This window comes from Halichoeres trimaculatus, unplaced genomic scaffold (genome assembly GCF_033239565.1).
Source record: "Halichoeres trimaculatus isolate MK-OKI-2021-1 unplaced genomic scaffold, fHalTri1.1 fHalTri1_scaffold_7, whole genome shotgun sequence".
Classification (NCBI taxonomy): domain Eukaryota; kingdom Metazoa; phylum Chordata; class Actinopteri; order Labriformes; family Labridae; genus Halichoeres; species Halichoeres trimaculatus.
The window spans coordinates 29894609-29920000 of record NW_027437185.1 but is presented as its reverse complement, the minus strand read 5'-3'; the positions used below and the strand labels follow the sequence as shown (position 1 = coordinate 29920000).

General features: G+C 39.9%; 1 protein-coding gene across 8 annotated transcripts in view; it reads left to right on the top strand.

The window, feature by feature from the left end:
• Positions 1-25392, top strand: part of diaph2 (diaphanous-related formin 2) — a 483641-nt gene that overhangs the window by 243902 nt on the left and 214347 nt on the right. For all 8 annotated transcript variants that reach the window (XM_074674141.1, XM_074674142.1, XM_074674143.1 and 5 more), the window contains one exon: positions 21070-21171. In XM_074674141.1, the coding sequence (XP_074530242.1) occupies positions 21070-21171 (102 nt within the window). The remainder of the gene's footprint in view (positions 1-21069; positions 21172-25392) is intronic.

The following is a 25392-nucleotide window of genomic DNA, read 5'->3' as shown; positions in this document are numbered from 1 at the left end:
CCGAAGATGTTAAGTAATTTCCGAACATTGTCTCAGGTAAGGACCCCCTATTGTTTACAACAGAGGCATGAGCCATTTTCTTGTTCTCCTCTTACAGCCAGGAGGCCTACGAGTGATTGTTCATGCCTGTGAGCTCACTTAACCTCTCCCTCCTGTGGAGCTTTTCTGGCACCAGTCTGCTCTTAATGGATGTCCGAAGTTCTTCTGCGAGCAATGCCTTTGTCTTTGAGGAGGAATTACAGCGCTCATTAAAAAGCAGTATTTTTTTCACTATCTTTTTCACTTTAAACAAGTTTACTGAAGAATGCAATCTTACGTGGCCTACTTCTTTACTGTCTCCCCTACTACACGGAACAGGGAGCCTTCCTTTCTTAATTTTCTCTTTGATGCTCACTGAGCAAATACACACACTCGCCTTTTATGTCTCTTTCAGTCCGGCATACAGCAGCAGACAGATGGTAAACACAGAGCTGACTGCTGACAATTATTTCATCCAGCATCAGAGGAGCACAGCCAGCGCTTATTCCTGTTGAATTCCTGCCCGGGCTTTTAAAGTGCAGAGCGTTTTTGATTGACATGTTATGATGGTCCCGCCCTTTAAGCTACCGAAAGCACACTGGGGGATCGGCGTGTTTGCTTTAAGGGAAGATTCTCAGTGAGGTTAATCAAACTGAATTGTAATGAGGCCTGCACACGTTTGTAGTCTTTTACTATTTCTTTTATTTATGGATTCATGAATTCCCAATTTTTTGCTCTTAAAGTCTTTATTATTCATTTGATTATGCATTTGTTTATTTGTGTTTGATGATCTATCAATTTTCTAAATTTTACAGGATAAAAAAGAAAAATATTCCCAAGAATATAATGCTTGCAAAAAAAGAGATGCTTTCCAGCCCCTCTTTCTTTTAGTTATCTCAAAATATGTCATCATTATTGTCTAAATGTAAAATCCTGCTCCTAGAGTAGGAAGTTTCTCTGAGAAAAAAAAGAAAGAAAATGTAAAAAGCAACAACTGTACCTCTTGCTCCTGTTGTAATATCCAAAACATCTTTGAGAGAGCATCATTATGCACTGTGGGATCAAACAGAAACAGAAAAAAATGCAAAAGATCTGGATAGAAAATTATTAAATGTTAGTCATTTTTTAGGGGAAAACTAAATGGAGTATAAGCTCTCTAAATTTCAAACATAAAATCTAAACTTTATTTTTTTTAGATATTATAATAAAACAGAACAAAGACGTAAAAGTAAAGGAAACTGATGCTGTGAAGAACCAGGCCCATGCAACATACATCAAGTTTTGTTTTGACTCTCGGCTCTCTGACTTTGTAAGTGACAGGGATGCGGGTACATGTAATGGATCCACTACCTTCCACTATGTGCTTTGCTCTCCCGGGAAATGAAGTCTGTGTGGGCTTCCTGCTTTTAAATCCTTGGACTCCCATAAGGCTGAAACCCATGAACGGCCTCTGGGAATACCCTCAGCTCTCTCTGATAAGAAGACAGCTACCTGCACCTGAGGAAGAGGATGGACAGAGACGATGAAGTTAGTTGAGACAGATGTGTCCATGTTGCGCGTTATTTCAGGGAACACAATATATTGCAGCCTTTTTTTTTTGCATAGTTGAGTAGCTAATTGGAATAAAGACAAGTTAACAAAAACATGAACTTAAACCAGTTGTTCTGTTTTGATGTGTTCACACATGCATCCGCATGCAAACACTCGAAACCTGAGGGGATTTTGAAACTACTCATCTTCCATCTGATAAAATTGGTATGCAGAAAAGCTGCTCTGTCCTTCACTGGTGGCCTACTTTGAAAGTAAAATAGCAACTATCGGAAAACTAGGATGCCAATACAGTACTTAATATGCGTGCATATCAGGCCTGTGCAACACCGCGGAGGCACACCTGAGAGGAATATGAAACTCCGGGCCAGGTGCTTGGTTCCCCGAGAGAGTGGGGACCGGAGGGTTTGGAGAACAGAGGGAGTGTTTGAAGTCCTGGAGGACGCTGCTGATTGTGGGTGGTATGGGGAAGTCATAAGCCTCAAAAACACACGCTGCCACCTGGTCGTCTGAAATAGGCTGCCATGCAATTATCTCGGCCCTGAAGTACATCTGCAATTTGAAAGTTTTGCAGATTCATTTTCTGAGTGTATGTTTCTCGTTAACTCGTCCTCTTTAAAGATCTTGTGAAGGTGCTGGGCTTTGACACTTCTTAGATAGAGCAAAGCAGAACTGGTATTTTTCACTGCTCCTATCTGACAATAAAGCTCTTTTTTATGTTCCTCTGTACATCTTTCCCTTTTTTGGACATACTTTACATGTTTTGCTGCTTTGATTGGTCTCTATTTTACACCTGGCTGAGGTCATGTCAAAAGCCTAATTACCACATTTAGCTATCTAGTCGCCCTTTGGTTTAAAATTACATATAAACAGTTTTTCCCATCTGTTTTACTGTTTACAGATCTATTTCTAGATAATAAAAAGAGCACATTCAAAGGTATTGAAAAGTCAGAGACAAGGTTGATTTTTGGAAAGACTGTCTGCCCTGATAGATTCTGAACTCTTTTGAATGCTTGAGATCTGATGAACTGTGATAGGTTGTCTAGGACTGAGGTAAAAACGACTGAAGATTACACCTTCCCTTGTCATATTTTTTTTTAAATTCATTTCTTTTCTAATTAAATTTGGACAGATTTTCCCTCGTGATTGTCTAGGTTATTTTTGTCCCCCTTTTTTGTTGCTTTTGCCTTTGACTGACACAGCGGAGGGATGGTCCCCCAGTGTGTCTTTGTGCATCTCGACCCCACCAGACTCAACTGCTTTTACAGATAACAGTTCCAGGGTTGGAAAAAAGGAGCCAACTACAGAGAAGCTTTCTTTCAAGATGAGCAATGCACCGGTTTTATCCTGCACATACATGTGATCGAATGCAAACACCTCTTCACTTCCATACACACATATATATAAAAACACACGCTGAGAAAATTCTGCATCACACTACCTACAAATGACCGGAAGGAAACAGCCGTTCATTCCTTTCAAGATGATCCCTGCTGCTTTTCTGCACCTCTTCCAATGAAGGGTTTATCCTGTGCTGTTGGATCTGTGAACCTCTCCTTCTCTCTAGTCTCAGCGCTGCTGCATGGATCAGTGTAACTCAGGTGAATTTAGGGTTGGAAGGAGAAAAAGGGTGAAAGGAACAAAATCATAAGAGAGGAACACTTTCTTTTCACATGAGCCAGGATCAGCAGCATTTCTAACTTTGAAAAGCGTTTATCCTTTTGTCCGTGTGACTTCAGAAATCTCTCCAAATTCACGTTTTTCAACATTAGCTTTTTATGTGAATGTGTCATGGCAGGGAGCACTGAATTGAAAATGCAAAACACAACCCGGCACTGTGAAAGTACTTGGCTTTAGTGTATATTTTGCCACAGAGCATGTTGATTCACATCGACACATTTCTGAGGAGGGGTCTATCAGTTCAGACTGGTGCTTAAGAGAATGGCTGCAATAACCATTCAGAGCTCTAAATTGCTTAAGTGATGTACTTACATGTCAAAGCAGCACAAACTCTGCCTTTCTGGGGCTGTAATGCCAGTATTTCAACTATTGTGGTTCCACAGGAGTGGTATCCTAAAAGCATATCCAACACAGGTAGAGTACAGTCAAGTACTGTGCTGTGCAGGTTATAAAATTGCCTGGCATCTTTCCTCAGCGCTTTAGAAGGAAAGTCTGATGTTTGCCCTCATGTACTGCTCACAAATCTGTTTATTTATTTATTTTTTTATTTTTTTGTGGAGCTTAGTGAAAGCTACCACTTCTCTTACATGTACAGTAAGACTTTTAAAACCCACACCATGAAATAAACAGATTGTGCGTATTAGTGTGCATCATCTATATCCATGCATTTCCCTCAGATTTCCTCAGATTTAAACCCAATTTTTTTGTCACAGTAGCTGCAGAAATGTCATCATGATTTTCTTTTTCTTTCTTCTGTGTTGTGTCTTGGAAGGATATGGCAATTTCACTCCAACATGTGTGCACTTAACGCTTTTATATGTCACAGACAAACAGAACATCCATAAAATCCACCTGAGGAGTGACACTTACGTGGAGATGAACATCTGGTGCTAGCACAACCTGTGTTTATTGTTGTTTATGGCTATTAAGGGTGAAATGGCTGTGGAGATGGAACAATTCCAGGATTCACATTGATCTCTTCCTTTTTTTTTTTTTTTGCTCCATGTAGGGTGACGGCGTAGGCTTTTTCATGTTTAGGTTGCTCTTATTTGGACTTGTCCTGATCTGGATTTGATTTTTTTTTTTTTTTTTTTTCATTTGTAGACATTGTTTCAATCTTCAAGCAACAAAGATTTACCAGTTGGAAAGTCAGGGATCATGTTGAGATCAAGGCCAGTGTGTGTGTTTGTTCTGTAAGAGACTGCAGTAAAGTGGGCTTACCAGGCCAAATAAACTAGAGAGAGCACACATAGCAGAGATCTTCTTCTTATGCCACTGGACATGTTTCTGCCTTCATGCAGCTACCCTTCATGCAGCACTACCTACTGTACTAAAAGGCTTGAAGCAGCAGAGCCTTGTGTACTCCCTTTTGATCAGCAGATCGCAGCAGCTTCTCTCAACAGCATTCTTTCCTTTGCACAATTACTACAAGGTTTAAGGGGATGCTGAACCCACTTTATGGACTTCAGGCAACAAATCCACATTTGGCATTTGAATTATTTATTTCTCATATACATATATTTTGACTGCATTTCATTTCTTCATTTCTTCATTTCTTTCTATAAAACAAGGGGGGGGACAAACAAAAAGTACAAACAAATATTATAAAATAAATGCATTTTAAAAAGTAAAAAAATAAAATAGAATAAAGCAAACTTCAAATCAGACTCCTTTTCCTGCCTTCCTCTGAGCTCATTTACATCCATGGTAAAGTTAGTGGAGAAACTTGAACAAACTTTTTTTCTTTTTAAAGGGGCAGCATTTAGTTTGTGAAAATGACCAAGAGCCAGCAGCTTTATAAACTGTAAAAGTAACATATGCATGCCTTATTCGTTAATTATTTATCTTAATGATTCATCAAACATATCAGTCACTGAGTATCATTACATATTCTTGTGTCGTCACATCAAACCTCATCCTAACCTCAGTTGTCTCTAGATACCAGATGATGTGTGGTCAATTTTCTGCAGTGTCACGTGCTGCGTAAATGTTGGCAGACTCTGCTTTTTCTCAAGGACTATGTTCTCCACTAGGGAGCGATATAAAGAAAATATGTCAGAATTTTTTTTTATTTTTTTTTTTGGCAGGATGTTTTTTTTTTTTCTCTTAATCAGGATTTTTTTCTTGAAATGGTTTTAAGGATTTTTTTTTTTTACCCAAAAAACTACATTTTTTGGCCCAAACATTTCTTATTTTGCATCTTATGCAACCAATTTTTGCCTTCTCTGCTCCATTTCACAACTTTAGTCTTGTGTCCTCTTAGACCAAGGTTTGATGTGTTAATTGTTTGTGTGTTGAAATGTGTCTGCTAGATAAATCTACCCTTGGGTAAATAAGTAAAGTTGAGTTGAGTTGAGTTCTTATGTGTTTTTTGAACTCTGGATGTTCGTGAAGTACATTTTCGCATCATAAAAAATACATTCATCTATTTTTTTTAGCTGTAAGAGTTCTTGAGTCTCTGCAGAATATACAGAGCAGCCTATGCACAGTCAATTGTAGTTCAGCAAAACATCACTAGATACACTTTGGTTTGGTTTGTGCACTTCACAGAAAATGTAAATGTTCATATAATTAAGAACATGATGGATTTTGGTGCTTTAATTAATTCATTTTAAGATGAAAATGGAGGGTCATATGGAAATGGATCACAGGTTGAAATTAGCCCCCAGGCCTCACTTTGGACATGCCTGCAGTAGAAAGTGGTATTCCTAAACAAGGCTTCAAAAAGGAGGAATATTTGACTTGGAGTGCATTCACACTTCTTTTGGATCTACATTGTAAAAGACAGAGTGTTGTCATGGTTTTCATTCCTACTGATCCCATACATTAGCTGTGTTTTGGGGAACTTTGTGTTTTTTTTGTGTAATTGTGTTGGTTGGCAGCAATGTAATTATTTCAGGCAGTAGGGAAAAAAAAGGTTAAATCCTAACTGTCTGGGTCAGCAGTTATTAAATCCATCCACTCACTCTCAGGCTTCACTTTATGAGCAAAACTTCACTAAGTGACTGACTCAGTGGCTCAGCATCTCTTACCCTGCCAGCATGTTATCACAGAGCCCCATCCGAGTCATTCAGAAAGCAGGGTAGCAGCAGGACTCATAAACACGCCATAATCAGCCCACCAAGAGGTGCTTGCACTTATACAGATCGTGGCCCCAAACGCCACAGATACCCCTAATTCTACTGTAGCTCGAGTCAAGATCCCAATTACCCTCCCCTTCCGTTACTCCAGTCACGGGGTGTGCCATGTCAGAAACAAAAGCCTGCTTTACATACAGTGTTCTAACCTCCCACCTTCTTCTCCAGCACCGAGCCAGTCTATCATTACTGCTCATTAAGCCTGACTAACCTGTTTTTATTCTCGCTGACTAAACAAAGGATAATTGTAATCAAGATTTGGACTCTGTGCTGTACAGCGTGAGAAGTCACGGGCTGCACTCCAGCAATCCAAATTTGAAATAATTACAGCGGTGCTGCTTTTTCCTGTCACAGAAGTAGAAAGGGGACATTTTAAAAGCATACGAGTAGTGTCAATTTTCATCACTTATATGAGTGTTTGACTACATTTAATTTTAATACCTACTCATCAGGCTCTCACAGTCTTCGGTAAGGTATTCTTAAAGTTTTTATGCTTCCACTTCCTGTATTATGGGTCTGTTAGTGGCCAGTGGAAAACAGTGATTTCCTCATAGGTGGCTATTTCACAGGAACTGGCTCCTCTGTTTGTGGTTGAGCAAGTTTTGAAGTCTGGGAAACATGAGCATAACTTTTTAATGCAAATGTGAATCTCCCTTCTCTTTTGATGTCTGCATCTCTGTGAGGTCTACGACTCCCACCCTCTTTCCCTTTTTATACCCCTGGAACATCTTTTCTGTACCATACTGCCATTACAGCCACATAAAACATCAGCACCCAATCCCTTTTATCTAATACAAATCAACATGCATTTGTGCTCCAAGAGGTTTCCAGGCATTTGTTACCTCACACTCCATGGGACATTGTCCTGTTTCTGTGAAAAGGTAAACACAGGTTTCAACATTGAGGCAGTATAATAGCTTTTAGGCTGCTATTACTCTTTATACAGTGGGAAACATATTTAGTGTGAACTTGTCTGTGACGGCGCTTGCTGTGACACACAATTTTGACATGCTAATAGCGGCTGATTGTAGCTGCAGGGCATTATGGTCACAATGCAGCTTTTTGCAGTGAAGAGGCTGCTGGGTGTCAACAGAATGGTTGGAAACAGCCATTATGCATGTATAGAAAAAGAAGGGCAGCAACAGACAGAGGAAGAGGGAGGGAGAGTCCTTGTAAACACAGAGGCAGGTGAGCAGCTCAACAACTACTGTGGTACTGGGATTTAAATGCAGTTCACGACTGAGTGCCTCTCTTAACGCTCATATTCTCCCTGCCTCGCTCTTAACTCTATCCCCAGGTGCTGCATGTTGCATCTTTAATCAGGGCATGTCTGCCTTGACACCATCGTGTCACCAGTACATGCTTCTCTGCAGCTGTGGGAAGAATAGTCATCAGGAGGTGACACGATGGAAGCTGTTACAGCCTCAATCACATCCTGGGACCAAACCCAGCTTTTTATTTTATGTGCGTGTTTGTCTGTGTGTGTTTGCTCGTGCTCGGGAGGAGAGGGAGGCTTGCATTTTTAGTGGCAGACACAGCACCAGCTGTCTTTTATGTGATTGGGGACTTCCAACTTCACTGTATATGTCTGTCCCCGAGTTGATTGCCAAGGATAAACCTATTGCTGCTAACAAGCATGGAGCCATGCTGCCAGCAAGAGAAAAAGTCATTTCTCCCTCCTCTTGTCCTCATCACTCGGCAAACCTTGACATTTTCCCGCACAGAAATGTGGAGTATTTCTTAAGTCCTTTCACGCCTCAGTTGACAAATTGGATCAACCTATCGGTTAACCTTCACAAGAAGAAGAGATAATACTTGAGCACATTTCTCAAAAATAAAACATAAGCACGGTTGTCTTTTCCTTGTTTGACAAGCTTTCATGCGTCATTCTTCTTAGCTGTTTGCTTTGACACACCTGCATGTTTAATTCTTTTGAAGAGCAATAGTGGCTACACTGGATAAAAGAAGCAGATATGAGAAAGATGTATTATCCCTTTTCCCTATCTTCAAGTGTTTATGGCCCATAACAGAGACAGATTACAAATCAAATCAAACTACTCCTCCTTGCTTGTTTAGCATCCTATTTTTCTTCCTGAAATAATGGCGCACATCACAAAGAGAAGAACTGGGCTGCACATGAAAAGAAGAGAAAGGGTAAAGAGAAATAACTGTGCTTTACAAAAGACAGAGAGAGGGCAGATTATGTTTTGTCAGCTGACAAATGTACAAAATGCAACCCTGTCGAAAACACTCTAAAGTAGGACAATCACTGTACACAATCAGAGCAGCTTTTCTGTTGAAGACAGTGCAAATGGCACCCAGAACATGCTCTGTCCTATTTTATCTAGACGTTGAAGGAACAAACACTTGGAAAAAAAAAAAAAAAACGAAAAAGCACAAACACTCTTGTCATTAGAGCTTGTTTGCTTTCTTATCAGATGTTTGATGAGAATTATTTAACAAATTTCAAGTGCAGTGCTGAGGTTTATCCATGACCTCATCTAACTTACAAGTACAAAGTCTGTAAGAAACGAAGAACAGCACAAATATCAGTTTTTAAAGGTGCTGGCTACTTTTTTTGATGTGCTACCGCCACTTCAAAGCTAAAGGAGTCTGGATATGTCTTACACGGATCTCTATCTGAGGACGCAAGGGTTAAATTCAAATTAGTATTCCCACTACTCCCAGCACAGACAGAAACAAATTTCCTAATGTCTTCTCTTGAAATGACAAGTGGTTCAGGTGCAAACCATAACATTTCCTCTGTTTCAGCCCCTTACGGTCCCTCTGTTGGACCCCCATGTAGCACAATGCTGGGAGAGGTAATAGAGACTGTGGGGGCATCAGTAATCCTGTCAGTTGTCCGAGGAACAGCCTCAGCTTCAAATCTCTGTTCTCCATCCCCACATCGTGAAACGGCCTCGGCTCCAGCATTGCCTACTGAATGCTAAAGGTTGGACAGCACGGCAGGGTCTTAACAGACACCAGGGGCAGCCGTTTGGACCATCAGCCCGGCGCCTTCCCACCAGCACTCAGGCGCATTGGGTCACAACGAGCAGCCTCGGCAACCACCAGAGAATGGTTTCCTCGAACTGATTGGCTGTCAGGCTCAATCCATTCACTGCCCCTAGGAGCATGTCTCCATGACCAATTTAAGAGGCAGAGTCAGAGCCTTCCCACACTCTCTGGCTCTGAGAGGGAGAACAACAGTCATGTGTAGATGTGGGCAGATTTAATATACACTTGTTAAAAGGCTGTACCGGACCCTAGGTCATCGAAAGAGCTCAGTTATTGATTTGAGGGATTTTTTTACTGGCTCAGCATTGTTGTGTTTTCTCTTTTAGGTTTATTTTCACAGTCTGGTTCTGAACACACTCTCCAGGTCGGTAGAAAAAAAAATGTGGGCTCTATTTTTATTTTCATTTATTTATTTATTTATTTATTCTAAATCTTCCAGCTATGCTTGAGCCACTTGGTACATCCAATTTGAAATAAAAATTAAGTAAACCACATCATTTTTTTTTTCACATGAACAATAAAATGTAAACAATACTGTATTTTAGGATGCAGTATAATGTGAAGTGCAAAACAGAACATGATTCAGTATATGCCAATAGCACAATAAACAAAACACACGGTATAAAACAAAACAACAAAAATAATGCAGTGCAAAAACAGCAGGATATGGTACAATGGAATAGGATAGAATAAATAACCCTTTTCTTCTCTTTTTATTTTTAAATGCTACTGTACATTTGACAGAATAAAGTTAATATAAAAAAAATTTTGGACTTCATTAAGAAAAAAAAGACCTCATTTCAACATTGTTTAAAAATTGTATAATATGGTATGATACGTTACAAAAGGTTCAGTAGAACAAAACGAAGAAGTATACAGTAAGACACCATACAAAAGCAGACCTTGGTCATTTCAAATGAGCCAGAAATCTATGTCCAGGCAAGAGAAATGTACCAAACATATTTGTATAATTCCAGTTTTTGTATTGTAGAATTACTTATTAGTAGGGGTGCACCAATTACAATTTTCTGGCCAATTACCGATCACCAGTCTTTAAAAAGCCTGATCTGCTGATACCAATTTTTATCTTTTATTTTTATTACTGAGGGCATATAACTTCAATGTTCCAATCTTATTTTATTGAAAATCATTGAAAAATACCAGTGAAATAATGAAATCTTTATGTTTTAACTTAATCAACCAATGAAGTGTCACGAATTTTAGGTCTCAGAACAAAAAGCAACAAATCCCTTCCCGCCGGTACATAAGATTAATTTTACATGAAAGGATGGGCCGATGACTGATATCTGATCAGCGATCACCAATCCCCCAAAAATTAAGGAAATCAGCACTGATTGATCAGTGCATGTCTACTTACTAGAACAGTTAGTAGTTTGATTAAAAAAAACAAATTTTACTCTGAAAATGAAATCTGCTTCCATCGACCGTAATTTAACCTTTCCCTTATTCCTTTCAGTTTTAGCGCTAGGTGTCATATGTGGTCAAATTATGGGCTCGGAACTAACTTTCTCATTAATGACACAAAGCAAAAACTGGATTTAGAATTTTGGAGTACAGATGGACTAGTGGCAGATCGCACTCCATGAGGTTCAGCCTTGGGTTTGAATCCAGCCTGCGGCCTCTTTCCTGAATGTCACTCCCTACTCTCAGCCTGTTTCCTACACTATCCACTGTCCTCTCTACTATCCAATTCAAGGCATAAAATGCCCAAAAATTTCTTAAAAAATTGAGTTAAATTTTTGACGGGTAATATTACATATTTGCAGTCAAACCTGATTCACTGCTGTCAGATACAGAAACACATTTAAGCTTTAGACAAAGCTGGTGTTAAAGTGTAAAGTGTGACCCTATTAACTTGTGACTGTCAGCAGACAATCACTGAAACATCCCACCAAAGGTCACCACTTAGCGTAGTCACTTTTAACTCAAACATTGGTCCTTGTAACAGTCATAATCCTGTCAGAATTCAGTGAAGCTTGAGTCCACAGTGGGCCGCTTATAGTTTTAATCCAGAAGTTAAAGAATGGTAACTCAGCAAAATAAATGTAGATGATTAGACATCTTTATGAGGACATTGACTTTAAAGAGGTCAAGGGGTCTATAACATGATTTAATTTGGTGTTATATGATACCAGATGTGAACAGAGAAGATAAAACAAAGGAAAACTACAAACAACATGCATTGCATATTACAGCACATGCTCCACATGTTTTTAATTTACACACCTCAATGTTGAATACGACTCTCCCAATCACACAAACAAAGTAGAAACTGAGGAAGTCGTGTTCAGTGTAATTTTCCTGACATTACAGCTTTGATCCCACTATTCAGACTGAAAATGAACTTCTCCAAGGGAAACATGAATGGATTTCAGGAGACCTCCCCCTTTGCTCTTGGAATAGAAACAGGGAATGGGGTCACTGAGGGAGATCTGTGTTGTCTCAATTAGAAGAGGAGGCGTTTTTCTCCCTGGGCTATGATCCAGGCCCAGCTGTGTACCTTCCACCGTGGGCTGAGCCTCTCCCTGCATACTGAAAACATTACTGGCCACAGGTCAGACCCGCCACCCCCCATTCACCCACCCACACACACACACACACACTGTTTTATCTGAATGTCTCACATAAGCAGAACCAGATGGTTAAAGATGGGACAGCAGATAACTCAGGAACATTAGTTAACCTGAAAACTCACACTTTGAAAGAATACTTTTGTTTTTGAACGTGTGGTTTGACACAGTTAAGTGCATGCAATCACACTTAACTCACTAACCACAGTTTTCATCATCATCATTATCATTATCGGGAACTTCCCCCACTCCCTGTTGTTATTAAGCCTGGTGATGATTGCATGGTTGAGAGCCTCCACAGCCCAACTGCAGCTCCATCGTTAAGCTTCACCTTGAACAGAGGTAGAGTTCTGAAAAATGCCTCCCACTGAAACTCTTGATGACAAGCTATATGTTAAAGTTCCCATATTCTGCTCCTTTTCTGCAGTTTAATATGGATCATTGATGTCTTTATGAAATGGTAGTAACATGTTTTGGTCCAAAAAGCCAATAAATCAAGAACAGCAGCATTGTTTCCAGGCTTTCATAGCCCCTCTGTTCAGAACGGTCTGATTTAGTGGGCGTGTCCTTCATATGTAAATGAGCCACTGCTGATACCGCCCCGCTCTTCCGCGTCAATGAGAGTGGCGCCACGAGCTCCAAGTGCACAACGTTTAGAAAACAGCGAAGCTCGTTTATCGTAACATTACAGGCTAAAACAACAGGCTAACCGCAGCTACAGTTAGCATCCTGAAGCTAACACAGAGACGGGGGGACACTGAGGAAAAGCTCTTACATCTGCTCCTCAACACACAACATTTAAAATTCTCACATTTCCAGGGTCTGAGGTTTGTTAGTGGATGGTTGGTAATGCGCCTGGATTCAGGACCAGTCTATTCGTTAACCCTCTGTTGGACTGTCCAAAGTTGGAAAAGCAGTCGGCCATGAAGTGACTAGCACGCTCATGCACAGTTTTACCGAGTGTAGCTGGCACATTTCCCTCATAAATGAACTCTAGCCACTTAGTCTTGTCTTCTTCCGAGATGGGAAGCTTATGCATGGAACTATGTGGCTGATTACAGCCAAAAACAGAGCAGTGATGGCTCTTCAACTTTAGCATTCTCTTCCCTGCTGCTGAAGAGATTTCTCTCCAGCAGTGGTAAGGGGAGTGGGCCGGGAGGAGGTTCGGGGGTATCTGCTCCGGCAGACCAATCAGGTCAGACTTGCTCCTGATAGTTCAAAAAAGGGAATCACTGACGTTGGAAAATCCCCGAAATCCAGACAGCTCATTTTAAGTCAGGATTTCACATTCACAAGTACTACTAAGTACATGTTTGTCATTAAATATCTTAAATATCTATTTTGTGGGCTGGGCGGAAAGCCAAAGAACCACAAATTTCACTGAAGACTTAATAAAGTGATTTTTGCATAATATGGGACCTTTAATTTTAAAATTTGGCATTTATTATGATAGTGATGATGATGATGATATTATTATTGTTATTAGTATAGCCAAAATAAGTCTGTTAAACCTAACACTAACCCAACTGTCTACTCAAACTGCGCTGGTAACTGTTGGCATCATGTTTTCACCTAAGGCTTGTGTGTTTTGTTTGTATTCTGTTTTAGCTTAAACAATCAATGCAGGTTTGCTGAGCTGAAAGCCAACTCAGTGATTTAAAGTCTCTGAGTCATCCAAGTCAGGGGAGACATTGCCTTTTTGCAAAGGGTCGCATGCTTTCTTTGAGATCCAAGTTAGCAGGGAAGGAGAGAAAGAAAGGTGTGCATCCGCACTGCAAATTGGTTTTGCGTTCAAGAGAGACGCCCCTGTTTACCCTTCGTCAGTGGGAGAAATTGGTCACAGCTGGATTTCGCTGGTCAATTGGTCCGTTCAGATCTCGAGCATCTCACTCATTATTCCAGCTATGCCTGGGCCAGGCACCCTTTAGCAACACCTCTGCTCACTGTGTTTCACCTGTCTACACTGTGATATATAAAGATAAACACTTCTTGTTTTTTTTTTTTTTACTCTTGGTCCCACTGTCTGCTTTTCCTCTGTTGTTTTTCTCCATCTTTTATTGGGTTTGATAGCTGTTTTAAGTTCACGTCTATAAAGTAGCAGAGATACTGAGCTTGAAAGGGTATTTCGGTGGTCAATTTGTGCGTTTTTATACACACACACACTCTTTGGGAATTGGTATTTCTGTGGATCTGTGGCCGGGCCGAGGCCACTGACTCTTCCTCAGAATCCATCTCTTTTAGACAGGCTGGCAGCTCTCCAGCAGCTCAATCCTCAGTGTGAGTCCCTGAGATGGAGGACAGGGCACACGTCTGCAGGCAGATTGCACATTTGAGGGAATAAATTGCCTCGTAGAGGACCAGGCTCCACATTGTCTTTTCCTCTCTATTCCTTTGCCTTAACTGTAAATATGTTTGTCAAAGACCTGTCATCTGCACTTTCTTTTATTTCCCCTTAAAGCCCGAGTTATTCTATGTTGTCTGCTGGTGGAGCTCAGTTGAACAGTCTGTCCGGAAGTGAACATGTGGTAGTGTTTAGCTTTGTAATGCCCTGGGTTTTATGGACGTCTTGAGGGAGATATCGCATGGACAGCGACCAGAATGTGGACTCTGGGCCAGCAAACAGTCTGGACGTCCAAGTGTTGGAGAACTCTTGTTATCACAGAGCCTCCCAAGAGTATACCTCAGTCCAAGGCCCACAGAGAAGGCTTAACATGGCTGCCAAGTCATCTTTAATAAGCCAATTCTGTTTTCTTTTTGCTCAAACATTCATGTGTTTTTTCATTGGAAGCTCGATCTGTTTGGTGACTCCTTTTGGCTCAGAGCAAGCTTGAACTCCCCCTCAGTTAATGGAATGTGTAACAGATATACTCACCAGAGACTTTTCTTCACATGCTTATGTTGGCTTCGGTGCATCTTTCATGTGTTTTGTTAAAACATGAGTTTAAAACACGTCTTTCCTTGACGAGATTCTCAAAGGCCAACCAGTCTTGCAAGTTTTTCACCCTACAGAAAATCAAAGTGGAATCTAATTATTCATAATTCATTGACGCATTTCTATTCTCAGTCTTTGCTCAGGCAAATATCAAGTCAAAGTGTCAGACAGAATCATGTCTCTCAGAGGACCATCTTGGGTGAAACACTCAGACAGGAGTTTGAATTTGGATAATACAGTGGGTGAAAAACTTAGAAGGTATTGGTGATATAAAAAAAAAGAAAAATAGAGAAGCATTCGGAGAGCGCAGACCTCTGCCAAGCATATTTTGATTGTCATGCTAGACTTCAGTCTTACTTTAATGTTATACTCCTTTATACTTTCTTAGTTGCAGGTTTGTACGATAATTTGTTACCTGACAGTGTTGAAATTGTGATGACCCAGTACATATATCATATTCTGGATCTTGGTTTCCAGAATATTGCCAGGATCTGGATCGTACTTTTAAATCTGTAGGAAATTATGGTGACCTTGTCTTGTATTGTTTTGCAAAGCAATCTGATAATTTATGGGGGAGTTGTATACACATGTGGTGAAAACGGCCCTATCTTGCAATGACAAAGAATCCTTTAAAAAAGTCCTGGATTCAGACAGTGATCCAGATCACCTCCAAAATTAAATCACTTCTTCCTTATCACATTTTGAACATTTCCTGAAAATTTCATCAAGATCCATTTTTTACTTTTTGAGTTATGTTGTTCACAGACAAACAAACAAAGAGACTAACTCTCCCAAAAATATAACCGCCTTGATGGTCTTTGAATATGCTAACTCCTTAAACTCTAAGCCACTCTTTTCAACCCATGTTAGCCAACAGATTGTACCATTGTATGTCTACGTCATATGGCTTTAAGTCACCATGTACACAACTGTTTCAAGAGACGAGCAAGCTGCCAAAAATTATCTCTTTACCAAAGGATTTCTTTAAGGATTCCAGTAACAAACATAAAACAAATGCAGGATTGCATTGTTGTCAGAGAATTATATTTTAGCCACTGGGCAACGAAGCAGACACGTTGAATTGCTGGCAATGACTTTGATCAGCTGTTATAGACCTACAGCATTGGGCAGCTTAAGCTCTTGGCAGAGAGAGAACACATTTCTTACATTTTTAGAGTTGTGTTTCACTAAAAAAGGCAAATAAACAACTTTTGTTCAAGTTCAACGTTTGTGAAGCTCAAGATATTAACTGTCAGGCAACTTTTTTGTTTTGGAGACATTTATAAAGCTTGCTTTATTATTGTAGCCCACCATCTGGTTGAAATATGCCACCTATAGTCACTATCCACACACCTGGGACTCCAACTAGTGTGGCAGCTCGAAAATGTGCGCAGGCCCTCCAGGGCCCATCATTCCACATGCGGGGCTCAGAGGAAACATGTGACATGTGGCATAATTGAGTCAGCCAACAAATACTGTCACAGGAATCAGCCAAGTGACGCCACCACTCAGCAGCCAGCGGGAGAGCTCAGAGCTGTATAGCATGGCATCAGATAGAAAGGTGCCTGTTTGAGATTATTAAAGACACTGTGTTTCTGTTTAATTTAAGATAGCATAGGGCCCTGGGGGTGAGGGTGAAGACAGCTGAGACTCAGACAAATGAGCTGAGGACCCCGCTGAGCGTGTGTGGTACTCCAGTGAGAGATTCAAGTGGCTGTAGAGAAAAGAGAATGGGGGTTTAAGAGAACGATTTAGTACGAAAAGCGGCCAGATTTTCCTCCTCAGTTTAATTTGCCCTCTGTCTGTGGGCCACTCTCTGAGGGAGATCATTGTTTCCTCATGTTTTATTTTCGCTGGCTCTCCAGTTTCTTTGTCCAAGGCTCTTACCGCATGAGAACTCCAGCATGACTCCTTGGGCCTCTCTGTTAACACACTCAGTGTATTTGAGTGAGGATATTGTGGCTGTAATGGTGTAGTCATAGGATTTATTTATGAAGAGAACAATATTTATTTTGTGGTTTGCTCATTTGGCCGGTCTGTAGAAATTGCCCTACAGAGTTGCTGACTCTAAGAGCTTGAAAGTAAATAAAAGTGGCAACATTACAAAAGCAAGGGGATTGAAAAAGTTCAATCCTGGAATTAGTTTGTCTTGTCACTTGGAAGCAGAAAATTACATCCAAATTACAGCAGTTAACTGTTACAGAGTTGTTTTGACATTGGGGTATAAATCTCTCCTCAACTCGACTGTTTTGCAAGATGAACCCGTGAGATTATCTCCAAGAGATGCCATTCTTTTTTTCAAGGCCAGAATAACTCTTGTCTCAACCAAAATATTTCAGTTTTTCCAACAGATAACCCTGTGCTGTGTGGATCCAACAACTGAAGGACTTGTTTGATTCTAAAAGGGAAGATTAGAAACAAAAACAGGGTTAATGAAGTTTGTGACAGACTGTAGGAAAAAAAAAAAAACATCCCAAAGAGAGAGCTGTGGGAAATTGTATTCATTTTGGGGAAAAAAAGAATATTAGAGAAGATAAGCAACATGTATTATCTAGTGCAGAGGTTCCCAAACTTTTCAGACTGCAGCCCCAAAAATAGCAGTGGAGGATGGTGTCCCTTTACCGTGAGATATAATAACAATCAAATCCCAAAACAAACAAAATAAATACTTTTTTGATGACGAGTGGATTACTAGACTACCTGTGCTGTGTCTAACAAGTTAATCTGCTGCCACTGATACTGTTGATGCCCTGGCTTAGTCACCTTAGGGGTCTTTTTTTTTTCTTCGTTTTTTTAATATTTATTGTACACTGCAAAAAAATGTGGAAAATGCCTTTTCAGACTTAATATGAGCCACATTCACCTGACCAGTCTAGAAAAATATGTTATTTCAGGTTAAATAAAAACAAAAATGAGGTCTGAATTGCTTATAACAAGTACAAAAACCAGCCAATGGATCAAGATAAAAGTTTCTTGTTTTAAGACATTTTTCTAGTTTAAAGCAAATTTCTCTTGTTCCATTGGCAATTTTTTTCACATGTTACAAGGAATTAAGACCTAATTTCTGTCTTTAAATAACATAAAACAAGACATTTTTTCTGGACTGGTCAGATGAATGTGGCTCATATCAAGTATAACAAGACAAGTTTAGCTTAAAATAAGACAAAAACACTTGATAAGATTTCAGTTTTTTTTGCAGTGTATATACATAACAACAAGCCCTGTGATTGGCTGGCAACCAGTCCAGGGTGTACCCGCCTCTCGCCCAATGACAGCTGGCATAGGCTCCAGCCACCCGCGACCCTGAACAGGATAAGCTGTTCAGAAAATGAATAAATGAATAACAACAATACACGTAGGTCAAGACTTCAACACACAGACAAAAAAAATCCACTAACAGATTCACAAAAACAAAACATACAAGGGGAATTAGTACATACTCATACTTAAATACTCAATTCATTGTCATACCTCTGGTTTCATAAACAAGAAGCAAACAAACAACACTTTTCTTATTAACCTGATTTAACAGTCTTTTAACAGTCCATCCAATCAAATTCAATCAAACCAACATAGGAGATGATGATATGTGCCCCCACACCTGCTTCCAGATGGTGTCAGACCTAAGCTTAGTGTTATGTAGCGTATCTGTTATTTGTTCTATACACATACTCCATAAAAGATTAAAAAACTCAGATATCCATGTTTCTGTAGAGAAACATTTTGGTTTTTAAATTTTCCAGTTTGACAGAATCATTCTTTTGGCAGCCAAGAAGGCTAAACCAACTGTCTTCCTTTCTTGTCTTTGTTTTTAATTGTTCAGCCCTGTGACTCAACAGACACACAGATAGACATGGGGCAATATTTACATTAATGATCACCGGAAATACGGGATGTAATAAGCTATTGTAAATAGGTATTTATGACACCTTTACTTTGAGAACCCTAGATGTGGTGGATCTGTTAGACCCACTGGGTACTAAAGTTTTACAGGTGTTTTTTGTTTCTTGGTCAGTGTCTGTTCATAGCTGGAATGCCAGTGATTGTAACCCTCCACAGACCACATCCTCAAACATCACTACTGATTGTAACACTAATCCACTTTTACACCCTTTTACAGCACGTCTTATTACAGTAAACAACTGCATCCCTGATGTCATTTGTTGACAGCCAAGAAGTGGAGTAGATCAGGTGCCTTCAGCGTTCCTTCTTCTGGCCGCCCAGGAGATGTTGCCTCTTTGATTGTTTCTTCAAATATGCAAGGCAGCGCTGAGGGAGCAGATTGTTTGTTCTAGATTTCCTGGGAGACTCCCACCTTGGGCCTAAACAGAGCAGTTGTGATGATTAGCAGCAAAGTGTGCTGCCTCTCCCATAAACCACTGAGAGGATGGGGGCGGGGCTAAGGAATATTATTCCTCAAAGTGTTTGCAGCTTCTCGTCTTATTCACCTTATTTACCTTTCCTCAATCTTTCATTACAGCGTGGATATTACATATTACAGCCAGAGCCTGGCGCTATTGAAATGTAATAACACATGCTGACATGGGGGTTTCCCCAAATTCTCAGTTTTAAGTCCCCTTCATTGTTGACTTTTGTGCTCAATCATGAGACATAAACTTGATGCCATTCTCTGGGATTGTTGAGAGGGGGGAATACACTTATCTTCTTGGCACTAGCAAGTCAACAGACGAGGCCTTGGGGAAGGAGCAGTGCTTGACAACCATCTACCCACTGTTACAATGACAGAAATGTGTGCACATGCAAACAAATGAAGAGCAGAGTGGACCTCAGATGGGCTGTGCTCTGAAGCTACAGATAATGATGATTACACATTCCAGACTCAGGTTAAAGTCGTGTGTCATCCATCATAAACACTTTAAAACAATTTAACACTGAATGCATCAGCTGTTAAAATCTATATGGCTGTACTAAAAATGGGCAATATTACAAAACTTGGTATCAATACGATACCAACTAAGTACACGGCCAGTATTTCAATATAGATACTAATGACAATATTTTTTTAACTTAGAAAACAGTTTATTTATCAGCCATATTTAGTTTGAGATTGTATATCTTCAGGGAATATAGTATTCTGTTCCAGTAAAACAATTAATTAAGATTCATATCAACTGGCTGAACATATTATATGACTGTCTGAATAGTCCATTTTCAATCTGTCTGCTACAATTGCAGCTATGACAACCAATTACACTTTGAAAATAATATCAACTAATGTTGGAGTTTACCAAATCTTTTCAATCTCTTTCACTTCTGTAAATCAGCTTTTTGGATTTGGCCGTGCTGAAAGGCCTCTCCTGGTGACTTCTGTCCTAGTGCCAAGGGTCCATTTGTGGTTTGGGAATTCCCTTCCTCCTCCTCCTCCCTCTGTTAACTTTGCAGCTCAGAGTTCTCTTTTGGGGTTGTTTGTAGATATTTGTATAAATCTGTGGTGTTTGCACACTTATATTTTGAAATCGATCCGCCCACCACTAGCATTTAAGACTGGCTGTGGCCCAGTGGCTCTTCTCTCAGTTGTAAAGCTTGTGGTTAGATATATGGCTCCTGGAGTCTGAAGAAACTAACCGAAAGTTGCCCTTCTAATGTAAGCTTGCATGGTGTGAATGTGTATGAATGATTATGATAGTAAAGGCAGACTTTGTAGCCTCTGATATCAGTGTTTGTATCAGATACAGAAATGTCAAAGTGCAAAAGTAGTTGAAGTTATTGGAGCATGAGAAAGTGCTATCCTATATTTGCTGTGCACTGTTTCGACATTACTGGCCCCCTTTGTCTTTGGAAATTGACCTCAGTGTAAATAGAATGGAAGGTTTCTGCTATTGACGCTATGGTTTTATTTTTATTTAATGCTATCTGTTGCTTTTCTCGGCCATTCAGCTTACGTTTTCAGCCTGCAGAAATGGATTTGCATTCTAACGCCTGTAAATCATTCATTTAACTTTACATTGGAGGATTTTGAGTGAAAATGAATATGATCATGTAATGATTGCTTTTACACCCTGTTGAGATCCGTCAGTGTCTGATTTTTGTATGAATGGAATCTTATTACTTTGTAATGATTTGTAATGATTTCTCAGATTTTAGTTGTGTGTTTCTAAAAGTGCCATGTTTTTGCTTCTTGCAGTGAGAAAAGATGTCAAAGATGAGACTGATGACAGAATGCAACAATTCAAGAAGAAGGCCAAAGAGCTGCGCATCCTGGACGCCAAAACAGCGCAGAATCTCTGTAAGTACTCCATGTAGTATATTTATAAATGTTTTTCATAGAAAATCATAACAGGTTCTACAGTCACTGATAAGTAGGGATGGGTACCTTTCACATTTGAAACAAAACAGTACCAATGCCCCATACATGGCAATAGATATCAGTACTCAACGGCACCAATTTTTGGTACTTTTTTGTGTTTATGTGGTAAAAAATATCAAATTGTTCTATGTTCACTCCCATCATGGAAAATCGTCTACTTTTCCACCCTCTTACAGTCACAAGGATACTTTAAGGTACCTAAACATGGTACCTTTGAATTTTATGTGAATCGGTACCCAGCGCGTTTGACAGAATTTGGTCAGTACCTATAAAGTACCTAATTTGGTACCCATCCCTAATGCTAAGTCATCTTAAATATTTCTGTTTTAAGAGCACAGATTTTAGCTTGTTTTTAATGGAATCCAAAGTGTGTCCTTACACCCTTTGTTTTACTTGGAGGAATATTTTCTTGGCAGATGTTAAACAGTCACCGAAGTGTAATTGTGCTAATCAGCCAATCATATGGCAGCAGTTCAACGCATTTAGACAAGTAGACAAGGTCAGGACCACCAGCTGAAGTTCAAACAGAGAATGAGGAAGGAGGAAAGTAAGGCTACAATTAACACAGGCTCACCAAATTGTGTGACAATAAAAGACTGGAAAGCGTTTCCTGGTCCGATGAGTCAGGATTTCTGCTCCACATTCAGATGGTAGGCTCAGAATTTGAAGAAAACAACATGAAAGTATGGATCAATCCTGCCTTGTGCCAACACTTTATGTTGCTGCTGCTGGTGTAGCTGGTGAGCATGGTTGAAAGTCCACAACCTGCCTGTGTGTTGTTTCTGACCATGTCCATGAGCATGGTATACCCATCTTCTAAAGGATACTTCCAGCAGGATAACACCCCATGTCACAAAGCTCAAATTATCTTAAACTGATTTCTTGAACACAACAATGAGTTCACTGACTTTAACAGCCTCCACAGTCTCCAGATCTCAATCTAATAGAGCTCCTTTGGGATGTGGTGGAACGGGAGATTCTCATCATGGATGTTCAGCCGACAAATTTTCAGCAGCTGTGATATTATCATATCAGTACAGAGTAAAATCTCAGTCTTAATCCACAGGGGTCTATGTTAGCTAAATGTACAATTGATACAATATTTAAGTCTGTGCTACTTTTGTTTTGGTGAGGTAGATGTTAAGGTGTTGTTTTAGTAGAGGTGTCGGTTCAGGTTAGCTGCAAATTGTTTCTCTAAGCCTCTGCTTTAAAAATTCATTGACCCCTCCACCTTCATATGGACCTCCTTGATCCTGAATCCATAAACTGTTTGTGCGTGAATTCATTCCACAAACAAATCGAGTGACTGCAGTGTTAGCAGTGCAGCGCTGATTGGAGAGGAGAGGGTCTTTGGGAATTCATCCGCAGCCTCGATATCCCTTACCTCAGAGACACGATGTAGATGATAACGCCTCATGAAATAAACATGTCAGATGCTGCTTTTACATGTAAGCTTGGCAGAGGAGAGAAAGGCTTTGCAAAGGCATGCTGCACTATAGGATAAGTGTTCTTATGGATGGAAAAGTTATTTCGTAATCTGAAAAAGCATGCAAAGCCAACTCGAGTGGCATGGAATAAAGGTGCACACTTACAATAAAGGAACAGTTGCATCTGCTTCCTTAATGCAGGCAGTTTCCTTCCTGAGTGCTGTATGGTGATATCTTTCAATGATGCAGCAAGTCTTCGTAATCATCTTCCATTAACAGAGGCCAGCCGCGTGAATTCAGGAGAAATATCGGGAATGTAAATTAGAAAGCGGCAACTGGCGAGAACATAAGGGCAACACATTGAAGTGTCTGCAGTGGGCTGGCAGTGTTAGGGGTGTGTATGTGTGCACTCTTGAGTGTGCGCCAGCCCGCACATGTCATTGCACTCGTGTATGGACTGTGACATTGTTGATAGGTGTCACTGCCATCTTTGATTACAGCAGCAGCAGATGGGCTTTGGAATTCGACAGGAAGCAGAAATAGCCAAGTGTCGAAGATCTCACCTCCAGAATGGTAATGAGGTGGGAGGCATGTGGTCCTACAGTACCACACGGCTCCCCTGAGCCGCTCTGACAACATCCTACAGATCACATTTACTCGCCTGCTGCAGAACCCTCTAAGCTTCTCCTGTCAGTTCTGTTGTGTCTGTGGGTATCGAAGGTAGAGTGACAAAGATGAAATGAATGATTGTGATGTCACTGCCACTTTCTGCATTCTGGTGTCATGATTACGTATAATACTATCTGATTAGATGTGTCACCTGAGAGCCTAACAGCAGCCTTTAAAATAAGCTGCAGGTTAGCGTTTGACTCCTGAATACAGAGAATTACAGTCGTGGAAAGAGATAAGATGCAAGCTGAGACTGCTTTTGAAAGGAATAAAAGAAATACATCATGACTGTGATCCTACTTTGTGGATGACTGTATTACCACAGTCACTTGGTTATCAAAGCAGAGGTTGAACAGAAACATTAAACAGATACCGTTGGCAGTTTTCTTTATATCTCTGGACAAACCATTAAGTGCTGAGAGAAAAAAAAAGAGAGCAAGTAGACTCAGTAAAATGAAAAGACTGTCAAAGAAGGTCAAAATCCTAACATCCAGCTCTTAAAAGCTTGAAAGAGACAGGACATGATTCTCTTTAAATGACTTCATTCTCACAGCTCACAGCTCAGGAGCGTATAGGTGGACATAGAAACATAGACATGGTATTTCTCCACAGCATGTTTCTTCACATTTTTTATTGAACACGCTGAAAGGAGCTTTCAATTTGAATATGCCAGCCTTCACATAGTTATTCCAAAACAGTTTAATAAATGCCCATATATTCACATAACATCCTGAAGGTTGAAAGCACAGTCTTTTTTGCACATGTAAACTGCGTTTCCCATAAACCCCATTACCCACTGCCATTCCTGTTCTTATCTAACAGAAGAGTCATCCATTGTGGTCTTCTGCCACTGTAGCCCATCACTTTCAAGGTTGGACATGTGTGTTCGCAGATAGTCTACAAGTGGTTATTAGAGTTCCTGTCATGTTGTTCTGTCATCTCCAACCAGTCTCTCCATTCTTCTCTGACCTCTGGCATCATCAATACATTTCTTCCCAGAGAACTACTACTCTATATAGATGGTTGTGTGCGAAAATCTCAGCAAATCTGCAGTTTGTAAAATACTCCGACCAGCCCACCTGGCACCAGCAACTATGCCTCATTCAAGGTCACTTAAATCACCTTTCTCCCCCATTCTGATGCTCAGCTTGAACTTCAGCAGCTTGTCCTCAGCATGTCCACATGCCTAAGTGCATTGAGTTACTTGGATGTGATTGGCCGATTAGATATTTGTGTCAACGAGCAGTTCAACAGGTGTGTAGAGACCATTTCAAGTTGGTTCGTAAAGAGCAAATTAACCACAGTGTAAAGTTCAGATGATTTATTCTAGGGATCAAATTCATTTAAATTTTCTAACTTTAGAATAATTGAGTAGGTAGTTTATGTTAATTCATATATCTATTTAGACTGTTTTGAAGTGATTGATTATGGGTGGAGTTTTGTTTATTAAGGTAGTTGGTGCAGGTGTGGGGGTTAGTCTTTTGATTCATGCAGGGTGAGTGAAGCTTGAGCCAAACATTTTTTTTTGACAGTGTGATGGAAAAAGTTTTTTTGGGGGGATTTTTGTGTTGAATTGGACTAATGAGATTCCTAAGAAGCAAACAATGAAAAATGGAACCTGCACCTGTAAAATAAATGGACCATGGACAAGATTTGTGAGTAATAGATTTATTTTTTAAAAAGTGGAAAAGTGGACACGCGTCAGGGCGGCAGCTAAGGCTCCTCTCATTCAGGTGGATGGATCTGTCACTACAAGGTGTTCCTAATCAAGTGTCCTGTGTCCTGTGAGTGTGTTTCCAAATGATGCAATGTACACAAATTAGGTGCTGGAACATTTTATTTATTAATGTATTTATTTATATATTTATTTATTGAATTATGTATTTATTTATTTATTTTAAGAACCAGTTCTAGTACCAGAAAATAACATGTTGTCATAGTTTAGATTTTTTTTCTGTAAATAAATAAATTAATTAATAAAATGTATCAGTAAATTAAAAGAAAAATAAATAAATTAATAGAAAAATATGGCAGAAAATATACC